Source organism: Ailuropoda melanoleuca, chromosome 13, assembly GCF_002007445.2.
Source record: "Ailuropoda melanoleuca isolate Jingjing chromosome 13, ASM200744v2, whole genome shotgun sequence".
In the NCBI taxonomy this organism is placed as follows: Eukaryota; Metazoa; Chordata; class Mammalia; order Carnivora; family Ursidae; genus Ailuropoda; species Ailuropoda melanoleuca.
The window spans coordinates 68,930,949-68,949,298 of NC_048230.1; the positions used below are offsets into that span (position 1 = coordinate 68,930,949).

Below are 18,350 nucleotides of genomic sequence, written 5' to 3' on the forward strand. Positions count from 1 at the left end.
AGTTCCCCCTGCTTGTGCTCTCTTGCTCTCTCTGTCAAATAAATAAATAAAATCTTAAAAAAAAAATCTGTCGGAAATACTTTTGGAACTTTTTTTTTTAATCATATTTTGGTCTTTCCTCAGCCTTGACCTAGTGATTAGGAATCAGTACAGACTTAGCTTCTTCAGTTCAGGGTAGAGCCCAAGCTATTAGCACTTATTTAGAAACCCACCTCCAATATAGCCATGAGGGTCAGGGTCAGGAAGAACACATCTGATAGCACAACTTGAAAAAAAATCAAAACCTCTATTGTTAAAATGGAGAATTAGTAAGCCTCACACAACAGTGTGTCACACAACAGTGAATTACAAGGCAAGCACTTTTGTAGCCATCATCCAAATCAAGAATCAAAACTTTACCACTTACTCCAAAAGCCTTTCTATATGCCCCATCCCAGTTACAGCCCCCCTCTGCCCCCTTCTTTAAGTAATTATTATCCTGACTTACATAATATCGTCATGCCATCTTTACATTCTTTTCGTTTTATTGCTCAAATGAGTGTCCCTAGTCACTACAGCTTAGTCTTGGCCCTAAACAAAAGTTTTTATATGTGTTTTAAGTCTCCCTTAATCTTTAAGGTCCCCATCCATCCCATCCTTTTCCTATCTGTTGAAGAACCCAGACCTTTTGACCTGTAGTTTCCTATAGTTCAGATTTGACTGAATGTATATTCATGGTGCAGTTTAACATGTTCTTGCATCATCTGTATTTCCTGCTGTATCTGGCAACTGGATACCACAAATTTTTTTTTTTAGCTTTTTACTTGAAATAATTTTAGAATTACAAAACATTTGCAAAGATAGTACAGGAAGATCCATATACCGTTCACCCAGCTTCATATAATGTTTACATCCTGCATAATCATGGTACAGTGGTCAAGATTAAGAGAATAACATTGTTATAATACTGTTGAACAAACTGTAGTTGTTCAGAGTTTACCATTTTTCCCACTGTTTTTTTCTGATCCAGCATCTGATTCAGGATGACACATTGCCTTTAGTTGTGTTTCCTCATTCTCCCATCGGCGAGAGTTCCTCAGCTTTTCCTTGTCTTTTGTGACCTTGACACTTTTGAAACATACTGGTCAGGTATTTTGTAGAATGTCCACCAATTTGGGTTTGTCTAATGTTTTCTCATATTAGATTGAGATCATGGATTTTGGAGAAGACTCCCACTGAAGTGATGCGATCCTCTCAATGTATTGGATGGTGGTACATCATATTGAAAGGTCTTATTACTGGCGATGTTATCCTTAATCCCTTGGTTATGATGGTATCTGCCTGGTTTCTCCATTGTAAAGTTACTCTCCCTTTTTAATCTGTAAATATTTGGGGAGTATATGTTGAGGCTCTGTAAATATCTTGTTTCTCTTTAAGTTTTTGCCCACTACTTTTTGCACTTACGGGTTGATCTGCCAGCACCAGACATTACTGTGATGTCTAATGGTGACTTTTCTCTTTTCCTCATTCCTTCTCCACTTATGAATTGGAATTCTTCTCTAAGGAAGAGTTGTCCCTTCTTCCTTATTTATTCAGTCATTTGTTTTATACCTGAACGAGTTCATACGTATTTAGTTTTATCCTCTGGATTATAATCTATTATCTTTATTTTGATGCTCAGATTGTTCCATCTTCTGCAACCACAAGATGCTTTCTTTAGGCTTAGCTTATATTTTCCATTGTCCAGCCCTGAAATCAACCACTTATCCAAGGAGCCCTGGTTTCTTTTATTGGAGAATGTATTTAGAAAGCAAGATCTGGATGCTAGGTGTGTTCTTTGCTATAGGAATGACACTGTATCTTACCTTCTGGACTAGAAATACAAGGATACCACTTCTTTTTTTTTTTTTTTTAAGATTTTATTTATTTATTCGACAGAGATAGAGACAGCCAGCGAGAGAGGGAACACAAGCAGGGGGAGTGGGAGAGGAAGAAGCAGGCTCACAGCAGAGGAGCCTGATGTGGGGCTCGATCCCACAACACCGGGATCACGCCCTGAGCCGAAGGCAGACGCTCAACCGCTGTGCCACCCAGGCGCCCCAAGGATACCACTTCTTTCGAACAAGCTGAATGCATATCCTTCTTGATACAGGGAGCTCACAGACAGTGTTTGTCTTATGCTAGATGATATGCTTTTATGATCACCCATAGGAGAAGTATATCAAGGTAACTAAGAATTTTTGCTTCATGGGATTTATCAGTTAAGAGTTGAGACAGTTTATTGGGGTGCCTGGCTGGCTCAGTCAGTAGAGCATGAGACTCTTGATCTTCGGGATTGTAAGTTCAAGGCCCATGTTGGGTGTAGAGATTACTTAAAAATTAAATCTTAAAAAGTTGAGACATTTATCAAAAAAACCCTTATATTTTAGAATAGTTGGAAATAATTAGTTTTTATGGTCAACTATTTTTTTTTTAAGATTTTACCTATTTATCTGTCAGCACAAGCAGGGGGAGCGGCAGGCAGAGCAGGCAGAGGGAGAAGCAGGCTCCCCGCTGAGCAAGGAGCCCAATGCAGGACTTGATCCCAGGACTCTGGGATCATGACCTGAGCCAAAGGCAGACACTTAACCGACTGAGCCACCCAGGCATCCGTTGGTCAACTATTCTGAAACATTAGTTGTTGGATAAGAATCCCATGAAGCAGAAATTTTATTCAATTTCTCTGGTGCACTTTCCACAGGTGTTATTTTGGGGGGTACTCTAGGAAGAAGAATGGCTTAAAGCTGTGGGTTCTTTATTGGGTTGGTTGTTTGGTTTTTTGTTTTTTTTTTTTTTTTTTTAGTATTTTGGTTTTTACCCCAAACAGGCATTTTATTTTAAAATGTTCCCAGCAAAATATTATTAGGACATTGTTATATATGTTAGAATTTGGGGGCCCTGGTTATTCTTTTATACATGGAGTAGATGCACTTTTATGTTCTAGAGGGTTTTGTTACTCTATAACTCAGATGTTCCCAAATGTACTGTAGACCATGCCAGAGTTTTCAATCATGTGCACCAAAATAAGGACATTGTAAAAAGTTTATCAAAAAGATCAGTGTACTCAAGTGAAAATATTTTGAGTTTATGTTCTTCCTACACTTTTTAATGTTATAGATGGTGGTAGTAAATGGCAGTGGGTTTTTTAAAAAATATTTTTACCTGAGGTTGACTCATCCCCCAGATCAATGATCTGTTAAGTAATATGAGGTCATATTTAATCATCAAGATAGCAGAGCCATATTCCAAGTACTTGCCAGAGAACACATTAACAAATTCGCAGGTGTACAATATCCAATCCAGCAAAAGCATATCTGAGAGAAGTTACATTTCAGAAAATTGCCTGAAAAGTATGCAATCTTTTCTTCTAGCTACATACTGAACAATCTCCCTCTGGATTAAATCAGTGGAGACTGATGTCCCTGGACAGCATCTTACTGATCCTCTGTTGAGTTGCTTTTACGGCTGTGTGGTAGGATGCCATTGGCTTAGGTTGGGATTTACCCTGTGAAGTGGCCGGATGAATCACGTCCTTGGGTCTCCAGTAACGGTGTTAGTGAAGGGTTTAGTAGTTGTGTTACACAGCAACCTCTTTATGTGGCTCCTTGGGGGAAGTTTCTTTTTGGTCCTAGTATAAGGACCAGTTATAGCTGTCTTGAGCAATGGGGTCTGTTTTATTTTACAGCCCGGATGAGCTGTGTAACTGATTAAGTTTCCTTCTAGGGTGAGTCCATAAGTTTAAAGCCGTATTTAAGGCCCACTCATTATAAATATATAGTTTTTTTGGAACAGGCTTTGTAACTTTGATTTTGTTTTATTTATCTTTGACTAGGTAATTCAATCACAGGTTTCAAAAATCAAAGGTGCAAAAGGCTATATGATTAACAGGCACCTTTCCACACCACTTTCCTAGAACCACCCAGTTGTGTTCCCTGGAGGGACCAGTTTCTTATGTACATCAGTTTCACATGTGTACTTCTGAGATATTTTGGGCATATGTAAGCGCATACATTTTGTAGATTTTTGTGTGTCCTTTTTATATTTTTTCTTATCCTTCACTCAGTTTCTTTTAAAATTAATTTTCCTATTTCTTTCTAATAATTATGAAATAATGCTCATTGCTAATGATTCAGAAAATGAAGAAAAGGTAAAAGAAACCAAACATCTTCTGTAATCTTATCAGCAGAGATGGTTGCTGTATTTTTTTTTTTTTTAAGATTGTATTTATTTGTCAGAGAGAGAGCACAAGCAGGGGGAGTAGCAGGCAGGGGGAGAGGGAGAAACAGACTCTGACTGAGCAAGGAGCCCTATGTGCAACTTGATCCCCGGACCCTGGGATCATGACCTGAGCTGAAGGCAGACGCTTAAACTGACTGAGCCCACCCACGCATCCCAGATGGTTGCTGTATTTTTAAATTTTTAATTATTTTATTTAATGTCTAACTTAATTTTTTTTCTCTTTCTTTCTCTTCTTTCTCTTCTTTCTTTCTTTCTTTCTTTCTTTCTTTCTTTCTTTCTTTCTTTCTTTCTTTCTTTCAGAGAGAGAACACACACACATACACACACGTGTGCGGGGGTGGGGGGGAAGGGGAGACACAGAGAATCTCAAGCAGACTCCCTGCTGAGCACAGAGCCTGGCCTGGAGCTCCATCCCATGACCCTGAGATCATGACCTGAGCCAAAATCAAGAGTCAGACTTGAAACCGACTGAGCCACCCAGGCGCCCCTTAATATTTTTAAAGAGCCCTGGCTGGTTATTTTGTCTCTCAATTTGGGTTTGCCTGTGTTTTCTCATGATTAGATTGGAGTTATGCTTTTTTGGCAAGGATACCACATTTTTGGCATAAGGACCACAAAGTGTTTTTATCCCCATCTCAGTGAATCACTTCAGGAGGTACTTGATGTTGATAGTGTGAACCGTTCAACATACTGCTGGTGATGTTAACTTTGGTCACACGATTAAGGTAGTGAATGCCAACTTTGTCCACGTGAAAGTATTTTTCCCCTTGCAAATATGGTTTCTCATGTTTTTACGCTCTGATTTTAGTATCCCTTGACAGTCTTGTCGTTCATCACTATTACTGTGGGGTCTGCCAAGTGGTGATTTTCTATTTCCAGCTTTCCTTCCACGTTTGATGCTTACAGATCTCTGTGAGGAAGAGCTTTCTTTTCTCTTCCACTTATTCATTTTTTCAGTTATTTATACCACAGTATGATTTTTAACTATAAGGTGTTTACCTGTCTATCTATACATACACATGTGTATATATCATAATTCATTTAGGTAAATCTCTATTAATGGACATTGGGATTATTTTTTAGTACTCTGAGCATCGTAAGGAACATGCAGTTATTTCCCTAGGATAAATTGCCGTAAGAATAATCATTTCAGTGTCAAAAGGCCCATACTTAAAAAGTACATATTTTCCCATAGAATACACATGCCACTCAAGCAGGGCATGAAAGTGACTGCCCATTTCCCCACACTAGGGACAGCATCTCTTACCAGCTTCCAATTTGTTGTCATATTATTTTGGGGAATTGGGCAAAATATATATAAAGGAAACACTTCTTAGAGTCGGTAGAAATTACAAGGAAATCAGAGAAGGCTCATAGTCTAACATAAAACTTTTTCCTGAGAGCTGCCTCACAGTGGAAAGGGATGCTCTGTATGGAAAAAAGTTTCGCATCATCTGAACTGTTCAAATCAAGTTTCAAAGCCACTTGGTGGGGATGAGGTTAAGGGGGTTGGACAAACTGCGAGGCCCTTCTTGTTTCTGGGAGTATCTAACACTTTGGTCTCTGGCCATCTGCATATGTCTCTGAAGTAAGAGTGAACTTGGATGTCTTACTTTTCAGTGGTTGAAGGCCTCTCACTGTTGGACTTGGGAGTGTCTCCGTATTCTGGAGCAGTATTTCATGAAGTAAGTGTTCTTGTTTTCTTTTCTGACTACTAAGAGTAGTTTATAGTCACAAATACCAAAGCCTAACCTCTGTTTTGTACAAACATTTGAAAAGATCTATTTTTGAAAATCATATTTGGAAACAGACCTTTTTTAGATGTCCTCTGCATAAGAAGGAGGTTTCACAATTGCAGTGGAAATGATCCAGATTAAGATTGTGATTTGGGGAAGCAGATGAGACTTCTGTGGAAGTTACCATTTTTATTGGCAAATAAATTGTAAACAGTTCCCAGTCCACAAATAAGTTGTATGCTAATCGTCATATAATTGGTTCTTTGGAACATGCTTTCCCATGAAAACTGTATCAGCAATGCTGGTTTCTTAGAAAGCCCACAAAATGCTATTTAACCCATAACATTAGTTCTTAAAATAGTAAAATCATTCTTAGGTCACCATCATCCCTTGCTTGGGTTCCTGCAACAGCTTCCTGACAAGTCTTTCTCCATTCAGTCTTGCTCTTTTACTCTCTATTCTGCAGCCCTAGAGTCATCTTTCTGAAATGTGAATCTGATATTGTCAGTGTCCTGCTTAGTACCTTTACTCACCACCGAACTCAGGAAAAAACCCAAACACCCTAGGGGGCATACAAAGCCGCGTGGGCCCAGCTTACATTAACCACATTTCTGTCCACTCTCCTCTCCCCATTATTGTTGGTTATATCATTTTAAAGTAGAAATTCTCTATTTGAATTCTTAACCCCTCATTTTTACAGTTGTCTCCGTCATACCTACTTTGGGAACAGTTCCTTCCTAACTTTCTTTTTCTTTCTTTCTTTCTTTCTTTCTTTCTTTCTTTCTTTCTTTCTTTCTTTCTTTCTTTCCTTTTCTTTTCTTTTCTCTTTTCTTTCTTTCTCTCTTTCTTTCTTTCTTTTTCTTTCTTTCTCTCTCTGTCTCTCTCTCTTTCTACCTAGTTTTTTTTTTTTTTAAGCATTCAGCTTGGTTCTCATGGAGATAACAACTGGCTTTTGCATTCATATTTCATTAGTTTGTATTACTATCTAATTGAATGACAATAATAAGAACTAGCAGAAACAGGGTCAATTTAAGACTCTTAATAAGCACGCAAATCGGCTATTGGAAACAGATGTGTGTGGGCATATAAAAATGCATCCCACTAGCCATGAGGGCTCAGTGTGCAGTCATCCTTGGGCAGAATGTTTTCTAGACAGAACAAGAACCCCCTGAGAGAGTTCTCACATAGTTTCACTATGTTCCAACACCATATTCTCTCTTACCTTTGTATTTTTGCTCATTGTGTCATCTCTTTATGGAGGGCTTTTTTTCCCTCTTTTTGTGGTTGGCTTTACTATTTAGATATTAGCTTAGATTTTACCTCCTTCTAGAAACCATTCCTCATCACCTTAGACCGGTTTGATATTCTTCCTGAACATCTTCCAAAGCATCTTGTGCTTATACTTTTAATGGCTCATATCATACTCTTGAAATTGCCTCTGTACTTGTTTTACCTGTTATATGTTCCTCAGAACAAGTACTGGTACCTTTTCATTAAGTATTCCTAGTGCCTAGCTCTGTATCTACATATGTATTCCAATCCCTCCTTTCCTTCTCTCTTTTAATAAAGATTTGTTAAGTATATACCAAATGCCAGCTACACTGCTGGGTGCTAGGGATACAAAACAAGATACAGTCCTTGGCCTCATGGTACTTATTTCTGAGAGCAAGAAAAAAGGAAACAGATTTCAAAGCAAAGAATATTACCAGGGGTAAAGACGGTTATTTCATAATGATAAAGGGGTCACTTCCTCAAGAGAACATAACAATCCTAATGTTTATGCACCTGATAACAGAGTTTCAGAATACATGAAGACTGACAGAACTACAGGGAGAAATAGACAAATCTACAATTATAGTCAGAGATTTCAGTATCCCTCTCTCAAGGACTGATATGACAAGCAGATAGAAAATCAACAAGGATGTAGAAGCCTGGAATAGGATGTCAACAACTTGACCTCTTTGACATTTATAGAACATTCTATCCAACAGCAACAAAATACATAATCTTTTCAAGTGTACATGGAACACCTGCAAGATAGACCATATTCTGGGTTATAAAACAAGGCCCAATAAATTTAAAAGGATTGAAATCATACAAAGTATATCTGACCACAATGGAATTAAATAAAAAATAAATACCAGAAAGATGTCTGGAAAATCCCTAAATATTTGGAAACTAAGTAACATGCTCCTTAATAACCCATGGATCAAAGGAGAAATCAGAGGGGAAATTAGAAAGTATATTGAACTGAATGAAAATGAAAACACAACCTATCAAAATATGTGGAATGTCACTAAGCAGTATTTGGGGGAAATACATAGTGCTAAATGCTTATATTGGAAAAGAAGAAAAGTCTCACATTGATGACCCCTGTTTCTACCTTAGGAAACTAGAAAAAGAAGATAAATTTATCTCAAAGTAAGGAGAATAAAAGAAGATCTGAGTGGAAACAAGTTATACAGAAAACAGAAAAACAACAGTGAAAAACACTGAAATACAATTGGTTCTTTGGGATGAACAGTAAAATTGATAAACATTTGGGAACGGAGATATATTCATTATCTTGGTTGATGGTTTCATGGGTGTATACATAGGTCAAAACTTATCAAATTGTATACTTTAAATATGTGAAGTTTATTTTATACTAATTATACTTCCATAAAGCTAAAGTTAAGAAAAAGTGGGATTTCAGTTAAATGATAAGTAAGTTCATGTAGAAAAATTAAGCTGGGTAAAGGGATAAAGAGTGATGGTCATCCATGCGTCAGTATTTTAGATAGTGTATTCAAGGAAGGCAGTCCAAGGAAGTGAAATTTTAATAAGCTATCTAAAGGAAGCTAGCAAGCCAGATATGATGGCTCTGCTTTGGGAATGTGGTTGGCATTTGTGAGTTGGATAAATTCTGCCTTAGTGTTGCTAAGGCAGAATGAGCAAAGAGGAAAATATTAAAGACAAGTAGTGAGAAGTTAGGAGTCAGATTATGTAACACTTTTTATAGACTGGTTAAGAGTTCAGATTATCTATCTATCTATCATCTATCTATTTTTAGTATAATTATTTTTAATGTCTAGAATTTATAATATGAGGGTGAGAGCTTCCTCCCAGACTCAAGTTTATAAAATCTCAATTGGCTGGTGAGGCCAGTTGGGATATTTCTTGTCTAATTTGGTTTCTAGGAAGACTGCATTTGAATCCTCAGTGGTCATTTGATCAAATGAAATTATGTTCTTCATCTTCTCCAGCTCTCTTGTATTCCTCAGTCCTGGCAGGAGACAAAAACTCAGCACGACTTTTCACATCTTTTTTCTTCAGCATCCTGGCACAGGAACCTTCAGGGCATTAAACTTCTCAAAGTCATTTACCAATCCAGCCTTTACCACATTGACCTTGTGTAAGTCCAATCAATAGCAGGTGGATTCTTAGATAGAGTAGCTAGCTTGATGGTAGGGATCTCATTCCAGGACTTCAGGGAGTTAGCAGTGGCCTTTTGGTCTCAGGGTATGATCTCCCAGAGGACTACTCGGTAAATGCCTTATTTATGAATGTATGTATGTGTGTGTGTATGATTTTAAGTAATCCCTGCATCCAGTGTGGGGCTTGAACTCACAACCCCAAGATCAAGAGTCGCATGCTCTACCGACTGAGCCACCCAGGTGCCCCTAAATACCTGTTAGAGCAAGTTTTTGCTCAGCCATTTTGAGATCCTTCACCAGCCCTAGTGGCCACAGTAGCAAGTGGATTTTGTTTTTACTATATTGAGAAAATAGAGACTTTTAAACCAGGAGAGAAGTGATTATATTTATTTTACTTTTAATAAATACTGCCGTGGATACTGCGAGGGGAATTGACTGTAGGGGCAAGAGGTGAAGCAGGGAAAATGATTAGGAAGGATGCTTATGCAGCAGTCTAAGCAAGATGATGGTGGCTTGGAATTAGTGTGGTAACAAAGAAGGTGGTGAAAAGTGATTAGATTCTTTAAAAAAGTAATAGATTCTAGTCACTTTTAGGAGTAGACTTATTAATAGTGTTGATATGAGATATGAAGGCAAGAGAGGATTCAAAGATATGATTCAGGATAGCAGGTTTTTGTCCTGAGCAACCGAGTGAATGGTCGTGTTATTTAGTGAGATGAGGTGGACTGAGGGAGGAGCAGATTTTAGTGAGGTAGGAAATAAAGAGTTCAGATTTCACCATATTAAGTTTAAAGACATTCGAGTGACAATGTTAAGGTAACTGGCTATGCAAATGTGAAACTCAAGAAGAGAGGTTCAGGCTGGAGATATAAAATTGGGATCTGTCAGCCTATAGGTGATATTTGAAAATGGGCTTGATGTGATTACCTTGTGTGTGATAGCCAGACTCCATGATGGCCCCCCCAAATTTCTACCTCCAGGTATTCACACTTGTAGTCCTCTCTCACGTTGTACCAGAGTTGGCCTGTGTGACCAGTAAGCTATGGCAGAAATGATGGTTATGTCAAAAGACCCTGTGGCTTACATCTTAAGACTTTCTCTCTTGAAAAGACAGAGAATAGACAACCTTTACGAGGAGTTTGGCTCTAAAGGAGGGGAGGAATATGGTATAGTAGCTAAAGGCAGATGTACAGTAAAAACATTTTATTTTTTATTATTTTTTAAAAAGATATTTATTTGAGAGAAAGAGAGCACATAGGAGTGGTGGGGGGAGGGGCAGAGGGAGAGGGAGAAGCAGACCCTTCACTGAACACAGAGCCTGATTCGGGGCTTGATCCCAGGATTGGAGATCATGATCAGACTGAAGGCAGGTGCCCAACCAACTGAGCCACCTAGACGCCCTGTAAAGACATTTTATGTATGTGAATCTGCCCTATATTTATCACAGCATTGTTTACAATAGCCACGATATGGAAGCAACCCAAGTGTCCAGTGATAGATGAATGGATGTGTGCACACCCACACTCACCCCCACACACACAGTGGAATATTATCCAGCCATAGAAAAGAATGAGATCTTGGCATTTGAAACAACAACATGGATGGACCTAGAGGGCATAATCTAAGTGAAATGTCAGAGAAAGACTGTTACCATATGATTTCACTTATACATGAAATCTAAAAAAAACAAAGAGGGGACACCTAGATTTTCAGTTCTAAGTGTCTGACTCTTGATCTCAGGGTCATCAGTTCAAGCCCGCATTGGGCTCCATGGTGGGTGTGGAGCCTACTTTAATTAATTAATTAATTAGTCAATTAATTAATTTAAATAAAATAAAGTGAAATAAAAAACAAGTGAATAAGCAAAGAAAAAGCAGAAACAGACCCATAGGGGCGCCTGGGTGGCACAGCGGTTAAGCGTCTGCCTTCGGCTCAGGGCGTGATCCTGGCATTATGGGATCAAGCCCCACATCAGGGCTCTTCTGCTATGAGCCTGCTTCTTCCTCTCCCACTCCCCCTGCTTGTGTTCCCTCTCTCACTGGCTGTCTCTATCTCTGTCAAATGAATAAATAAATAAAATATTAAAAAAAATAAAAAAAAACAGACCCATAAATACAGAGAACAAACTGATGGTTGCCAGAGTGGACGGGGGTAGGGAGATGGGCAAAATGGGTTAGGGGAAGTGGGAGAAACAGGCTTTCAGTTATGGAATAAAAGGAAATAAAAGGTACAGCATAGGGAATATAGTCGCTGGTATTGTAATAGCATTGTATGGTGACAGATGATAGCCACGCTTGGGGGGAGCATAACATAATGTATTAACTTGTTGAATAATCACTATGTTGTACACCTGAAACTAATGTAACACTGTGTGTCAACTTTACTTGAATGTAAAAAAAAGAACATGTGGGGGTGCCTGGCTGGCTCAGTTAGTAGAGCATGCAACTCTTGATCTCAGGGTTCAAGCCCCACATTGGGTGTAGAGCCTACTTAAAAAAACAGAAAGAAAAATAAAATAGGATAAAAACAGAGAGGGAGGTGAACCATAAGAGACTCTTAAAAATAGGAAACAAACAGGATTGCTGGAGAGGTGGTGGGTGGGGAGATGGGGTAATTGGGTAATGGGCATTAGGGAGGGCACTTGATGTAATGAGCACTGCATGTTACATGCAGCTCATGAATCACTGAATTCTACCCCTGAAACTAATAATACACTATATGTTAGCTAAATTGAATTTAAATAAAAAATTTTTAAAAAGAAATTAACATGTAAAAACTCTTAAAACTTAATAAAATAAAATAATAAAATAACAAAAAAATGAGACTGTGCATATTTGGTTGCTGGTGGGAATAATCCTGTGGATAGAGAAGTTGATGATGTAAGAAAGAGGATAATTGAATGAGCAGTGTCTTTGAGGAGGCAAGAAGAAATGCGATACAGTTCACAAGGGGAGAATTTGACTTCAGATATGAAGAAAGGAAGTTCACCATGATCAGTAGGAAATAGAGAATATAGGTATAAATATGGGAAGTTGGTGAACTGGGTAGTGGGAAATAAGGTGGTTCTCATTTAATTGCTTCTTTTCTCAGTGAAATAAGAAATGAGGTTGTCAGATGAAAGTGAGAAATGGGGAGGAAAGTTGGAGGTTGAGGACAGTGGAAGATGTGAAATTCCTTTCAGAAAAAATGTCAAACGAATGAATGGAAGAGCCATATCTAGCCATTTAACCATTGTTTAAAATGTTTCTGTGAGAAAATGCATTCTTAGCTACAATGAGGGAGTCTAGAACGCATTCTTACTCCTCACCAATGTGTGTGTAAGTGTAAGTGAAGGGGGATAATGGCAGAAGGGAGTAATTTCAGCTACAAGAAGCCATGTTAACTCTCTATACTTGAGTAAGATAACCCCCTTAGGACTGAACAGTTACTTCCTCCATACACAGTGGAGGTGACCTCACGTCCTTCCCTGCATATGGGTTGCTCCTTTCCTGCATATGGGTTAATTTGCTTTTAAGCTCAGTGTTCATAAATCCAGAGCAATCTATATTTCAGTAGAGTTTCTTTAAGTAATAAAACATAAAGAAATAAAATTATGTCAAGCCAAGTGAAAACACTTTGGAAGAGAAAGTTCATCGTTGCTTTGCATTTTTTTTCTTTTTTAATCTTCAGCAGATTTTATTATCTAGTTCTTAGGGAAATGTAAAAGTGGAGAAGAAAATTCTGCACAGGAGTGAAAAAGAGAATTTGGCAACCACGTTAGATTTATGACTGCCTTCAACAGAGGTTTCTATTTTCTGTGGTTAGCCAAGTACTGATTGTAAAATTGTGAGTTCCTTCATATTTACCCTACCCTGACTGGGAATGGTCACCCACATGGAAATGTAGCATGAAGACAAATTCTATTCACTGTGTAGTTGTCTGTAATAATGTGATATACAATTAAACTAACTACTGTGTACGTGTTAGCTCATTATGGAAGCCAGCCCATTTGCTGATAGGCTTTTTGAGAACCATTTGTTCTGTCATTTCTGAGACCTACTTAGTGCCATTCTAAACTATCTAAAGCATCAAAACACTTTGAAAGCAGGCCATTGGTAATATAAGTATCAAGTTACTACTTCTTACTGACAAAGATAAATGCAAAAAAGAATCTATTAGTAGATAGTCTTAAAAAGTTTAATTCTTTTAGAACTTTGAAAGGCAAAGTTGATGCCCTTGTTTTCTTTTGAAAACAGGTGGTAAAAAGTTGATCTCAGGTAGCTAATATATTGAGGTTTACTGGATGTATGTTAGGCACTGTGCTAAGCACTTTGTGCCCATTACTGTTTACTCCTCCCAAGAGCCTTGTGAAATAGGTCACTATTCTTTTTTTTTTTTTTTTTTTTAGATTTTATTTATTTGACAGAGAAAGAGAAAGAGGACAAGCAGGGGGAGTGGCAGGCGGAGGGAGAGGGAGAAGTAGGCTCTTTCCAGGACCCTGGGATCACGACGTAAGCTGAAGGCAGATGCTTTACCGACTGAGGCACCCAGGCATCCCAGTAGGTCACTACTCTTATTTTATAGCTGAGGACACTAAAGTTTAGAGAGAAAAGGTACACAGGTGGAACATGGTTTTAAACCTGAGTTTGACCCCAAAGCCTTGTTCTTTTTACCACATCAGCTTGCTGTACCTAAAAAGCCTGTTAGTGACCTTTGCAATATTATAGGACATTTTTTGCATGAGGTTGGGAGTTGGGAAGAGGTCCTCCTGAGTCACCAGCAAGGGTTCTCTAAAACCAAGTCACGCACTATCCTTCTGGTTCTGATGGATTGGTGAACTAGCTTATAGTAGCAGACCAACCCTCCTGCCAAGGACAACTAGAAAAGGAGGATGAACAGGAAAAAAAACATCTGTTTGATGGTACTGGAAAGTATCAAGATAGCCAGGATTGAGGGATTGAGATCCCAGAGAGGAAGGATACAAAATGTGAGACTAACAGTCTAAGCTGCTTTCTCTTTAATGCATTTATCAATTTGCAAGTGGCACAGGCTGAGAGCAGAGAAAGAGAACAGAAATTGGCTGTTAAGATGCTAAGGAGCTAAGTAGAGCTATAGTGCTAAAGAAAGACATTCAAGTGCATGGCCAACCAAGGTGGCAGGGCTCTGGCAAAGGTCTTGGCTTCCAGTTGGGTCCTCTGAAGGACTACACTGAAGGAAGGAATAAGGGTAGAACACATATAGACCAGTCTTACAAAAACAATTCAGCTTAATTAGCTAAACTCTAATTAGATTAAGGTGATGCAGTTCTATTCTAATTGCTTGCCAGAAGTTTAAAGAAATCCTTTCTGAGGGACGCCTGAGTGGCTCAGTTGATTAAGCGTCTGCCTTCGGGGTCCTGGGATCGAGCCCCACATTGGTCTCCCTGCTCAGCGGAGAGCCTGCTTCTCCCTCTCCCTCTGCTGCTCCCCCTGCTTGTGCTCTCTCTCTCTCTCAAATAAATAAGTAAAATCTTAAAAAAAAGAAATCCTTTTTGGAAAAAAATACTTCATGCAGAACCTCTACAGTTTTCCCTATACGATGTCCATCATTCATTCAGAAGTTACCAAGCATAATAAAAGGAAAAAATAGGCACTTAAGATTCACAGGTGATTCAGATATTGGAGTTACCAAACTTGGATTCTAAGATAACAGTGGTCAGTGGTTAATATGCACAAAAAATAAGTGACAAGGTAGAGAATTTCTCCAGGAAACTGGAATATATAATAATGAGTCAAATGGAAATTCTAGAACTGGAAAACGTAACAGCAAATTAAGAATGTAATAGGCAAATTTAATAGCAAATTACACAAAGCTAAAGAGAGGATTTATGATCTAGAAGATAGATCTGTAGAAAATACGTAGACTAAAGTTTGGAGAGAAAAGGATAGAAAACAGAAGGGGGAAAAAAAAAGCTTTATGAGATACAGTAAAAAGGTTTAACATACATATAAATGGAGTTCCAGAATGGCAGAAGAGACAGAATGAGGCAGAAACAATATTTGAAGAGATTAGTAGCTGAAAAAATTTTTTTAAATTTATGAAATATTTCAGTTCAAGAAGCTCTATAAACCCAAGCAGGATAAATTCAAAGAAAAACAGACATTTTAATAAACTGCTCAAAATCAAAGACAGGTTAAAAGCAGTCAAAGGGATAGTCTCTCTCAGAGATGAAGATAAAGACATTTCCAAGCAAATAAAGATTGATAGAATTTGTTGCCAGCATTTAAAAAATTATAAAAAGGCAGCATTATGGTTCTCAACAACATCATGGAATATAGGAAGGAATAAGTAACAGTGAAAAAAGGAAGATATGTGGGTAAATTTAAATAAATATTGACTGTATATAACAATAATAATGCCTTATGGGTTTAAAATACATGTAGAATTAAAAGTTGTAGTACCAGTAACAGAAAAGGTTGGGAGTAGCTATCTGGAGTTAAAGTATTCAAAGGTCCTTATATTACTTAGAAAGTAGTAAAAGTAGTAATTTATATTATATGCTAATTAAAGTCAAAGACCTATTCCATAATTTGTAGGTTAATCACTGAGAGTATAGTAGTTAAGTGTATAACCAACAAACTAGTAGAGGAGATGGAATAATAAAAAATAATGCAGAAGCAAGAAAGAAAGAGAAAATGGGACAAATGGAAAATAGAATAGTAAGATGGTAAACTTACACAAATACATCTATAATTACATTAAATGTAAATAGACTAAAAAGCCAACTAAAAGATAACAGTTGTCAGATTAGGTTAAAGAAAAGTAGGGGCGCCTGGGTGGCTCAGTTGGTTAAGCGTCTGCCTTTAGCTCAGGTCCTGATCCCAGGGTACTGGGATCGAGCCCCACATTGGGCTCCCTGCTTAGTGGGGGGCCTGTTTCTCCCTCTGCTCCCCTATTCTTGCTCTCTTTTTCTCTCTAATAAATAAATAAAATCTTTAAAAAAAATAAAAAATAAATTAATGAAATGGAAAACAAAACTATAATAACCAGAAAAGTCCAAGTTTGTTCTTTGAAAGGCTAATTAAATTGAGAAACCTCTGACAAAATTTGTCCAGATTAAAAAAAGAAGGTACAAATTACCTATATTGGGGATGAAAAAGGGAAAATCACTATAAAATCAAAATTATATATTATTAAATATAGCAGTTAATTTGAAAATGTAGATGAAATGGACAAAAATCCATAATTTACCTAAGCTGGCAAGAAAAAAATAGCAAACCTGAGTAGTGTTTTATCTGTGAAAGAAATTTAATCTGTAATTAAAATCTTCTCTTAAAGAAATCCCATGCCAAGATGACTTCACAGTGAACAAATTTCCCCGGATATTTGAGGAGGCAATAACACTAATAATGTGAAACATCTCAGAGGACAAAAAAGGCGGGAAAACATTTCCCAGTTTATTTTATGATTTCAGTAATCTTGGTTTACTGTGGAGTTCCCCTTGGCTATTCTATATGGCTTAGAACTCAAGTTTACCTCCTACCTTTAATATGTTTACAGTTCCTCAACAGATATTTAACACGTCATATTTTGTTCTCTTTACTCAGTTCAGCAGATAGCCCCCATAGCAAAAAATGATCCAGTGACACTTAATTATTCTGTATGTACACTGGCCAACTAGCATAAAGTAGTAACCCAGAAAAGAAAGAGATTTTTGCTGAGAGAATAGCTTCTTCCCCATTCCCTACTCTGGAAACTGATAACAGTAAGATTTAAGTTAATTTGTTTGTTTGTTTTTCTCCTACAGACTCCATTAATAATATACCTCTTTCATTTCCTGATTGACTATGCTGAATTGGTATTTATGGTAAGTAACCTTTCACATAAAGTCAATATGTATATATCTTTAGAGTCTTTTATCTTGTTGTTTTTAAGAAAAAATGTCTTTTAGGAGCTTAGGAGTTTCTGAGAGTATAAAAGCAAAAACCTATCCTTAATTTGAATTCAAGGAACTGTGATAGTATTCTGGAAGTACGGGGAGTAGTCTCTTGACATTTGACCAGTTCCAATTCCTTTTACTTGGTTTCTGGACTGTATAGTCTCAGACTTCTTAGCGCCAAGATTCTATGATTAGTTTTAATTGTGGTGCCAGTATAGAGGGCATCCTGAATTTCCTAAGCATTTTTCCATGCAGTGGACATAGGTCTGATGAGACTCTCAGGGGCAATAACCTTCAAAGTTGAGATGACGGGGCTGTTTTGAGAGATAGTAATTTGAAACACTTGCCTAATGTAGGGTTGAAAATCCGGGTCAAGTAGGAGGCCCACTAAAGTCTTCCTTAATCGTTATAATGGTTGCTGTTAACTGAGGACTTACTTTATACTGGCAGTTGACGTACATCAGGCCTGCAAAGCATTGGGTGTTATTCCTGTTTTACAGAAAACTTAAATAAAGAACTTGCAATTAAAGAACAGATGTGGTACACCAGGCTAACATAAACCTTGATGGGTGCCTGTCCTCAGGGTTTTCCAGTCAAATCTCCCTGAAAGGCTTTATCTTTAGGTAGTCAAAGTGAAAGTTGAGGTTCTGCCTGACTGTAAGAGTTCATTACCAAATAGTCCACCAGTATCCAAAAGATCTAGGCCCTGGCAGCACTCCATGGCTCCTACACTATTATTTCTCTTTCTTTTGACAGATAACTGATGTACTCACTGCCATTGCCCTGTATTTTGCAATCCAGGACTTCAATAAAGTTGTGGTAAGTAGTCAGTGGGTGACACAAAACTGGTGGAGTTTTTGGTAGTCGTCTGGTCTCTATTTTTACAAAGAATCAAAAGTCACGTTCTTTAGGATCCAACTGTTTAAAAATACTAAGAAGTGGGAGTGAAGCTACTGGCCTGTTAAGCCAGTCCTGGAATGGTCAAACCCAAACCAACAAGACAGCTTTACTAGTAGATACAGAAAGGTCATTTTAATCTGTGTA

General features: G+C 37.8%; 1 protein-coding gene across 2 annotated transcripts in view; it reads left to right on the forward strand.

The window, feature by feature from the left end:
* The window catches only part of PIGU (phosphatidylinositol glycan anchor biosynthesis class U), an 89,570-nt gene that overhangs the window by 13,118 nt on the left and 58,102 nt on the right, over window positions 1–18,350 (forward strand). The window contains exons 3-5 of one of the 2 annotated variants that reach the window (XM_002916396.4): window positions 5,878–5,942; window positions 17,175–17,234; window positions 18,063–18,125. In XM_002916396.4, the coding sequence (XP_002916442.1) occupies window positions 5,878–5,942; window positions 17,175–17,234; window positions 18,063–18,125 (188 nt within the window). The remainder of the gene's footprint in view (window positions 1–5,877; window positions 5,943–17,174; window positions 17,235–18,062; window positions 18,126–18,350) is intronic. The other variant, XM_011221241.3, reaches the window with a different exon arrangement.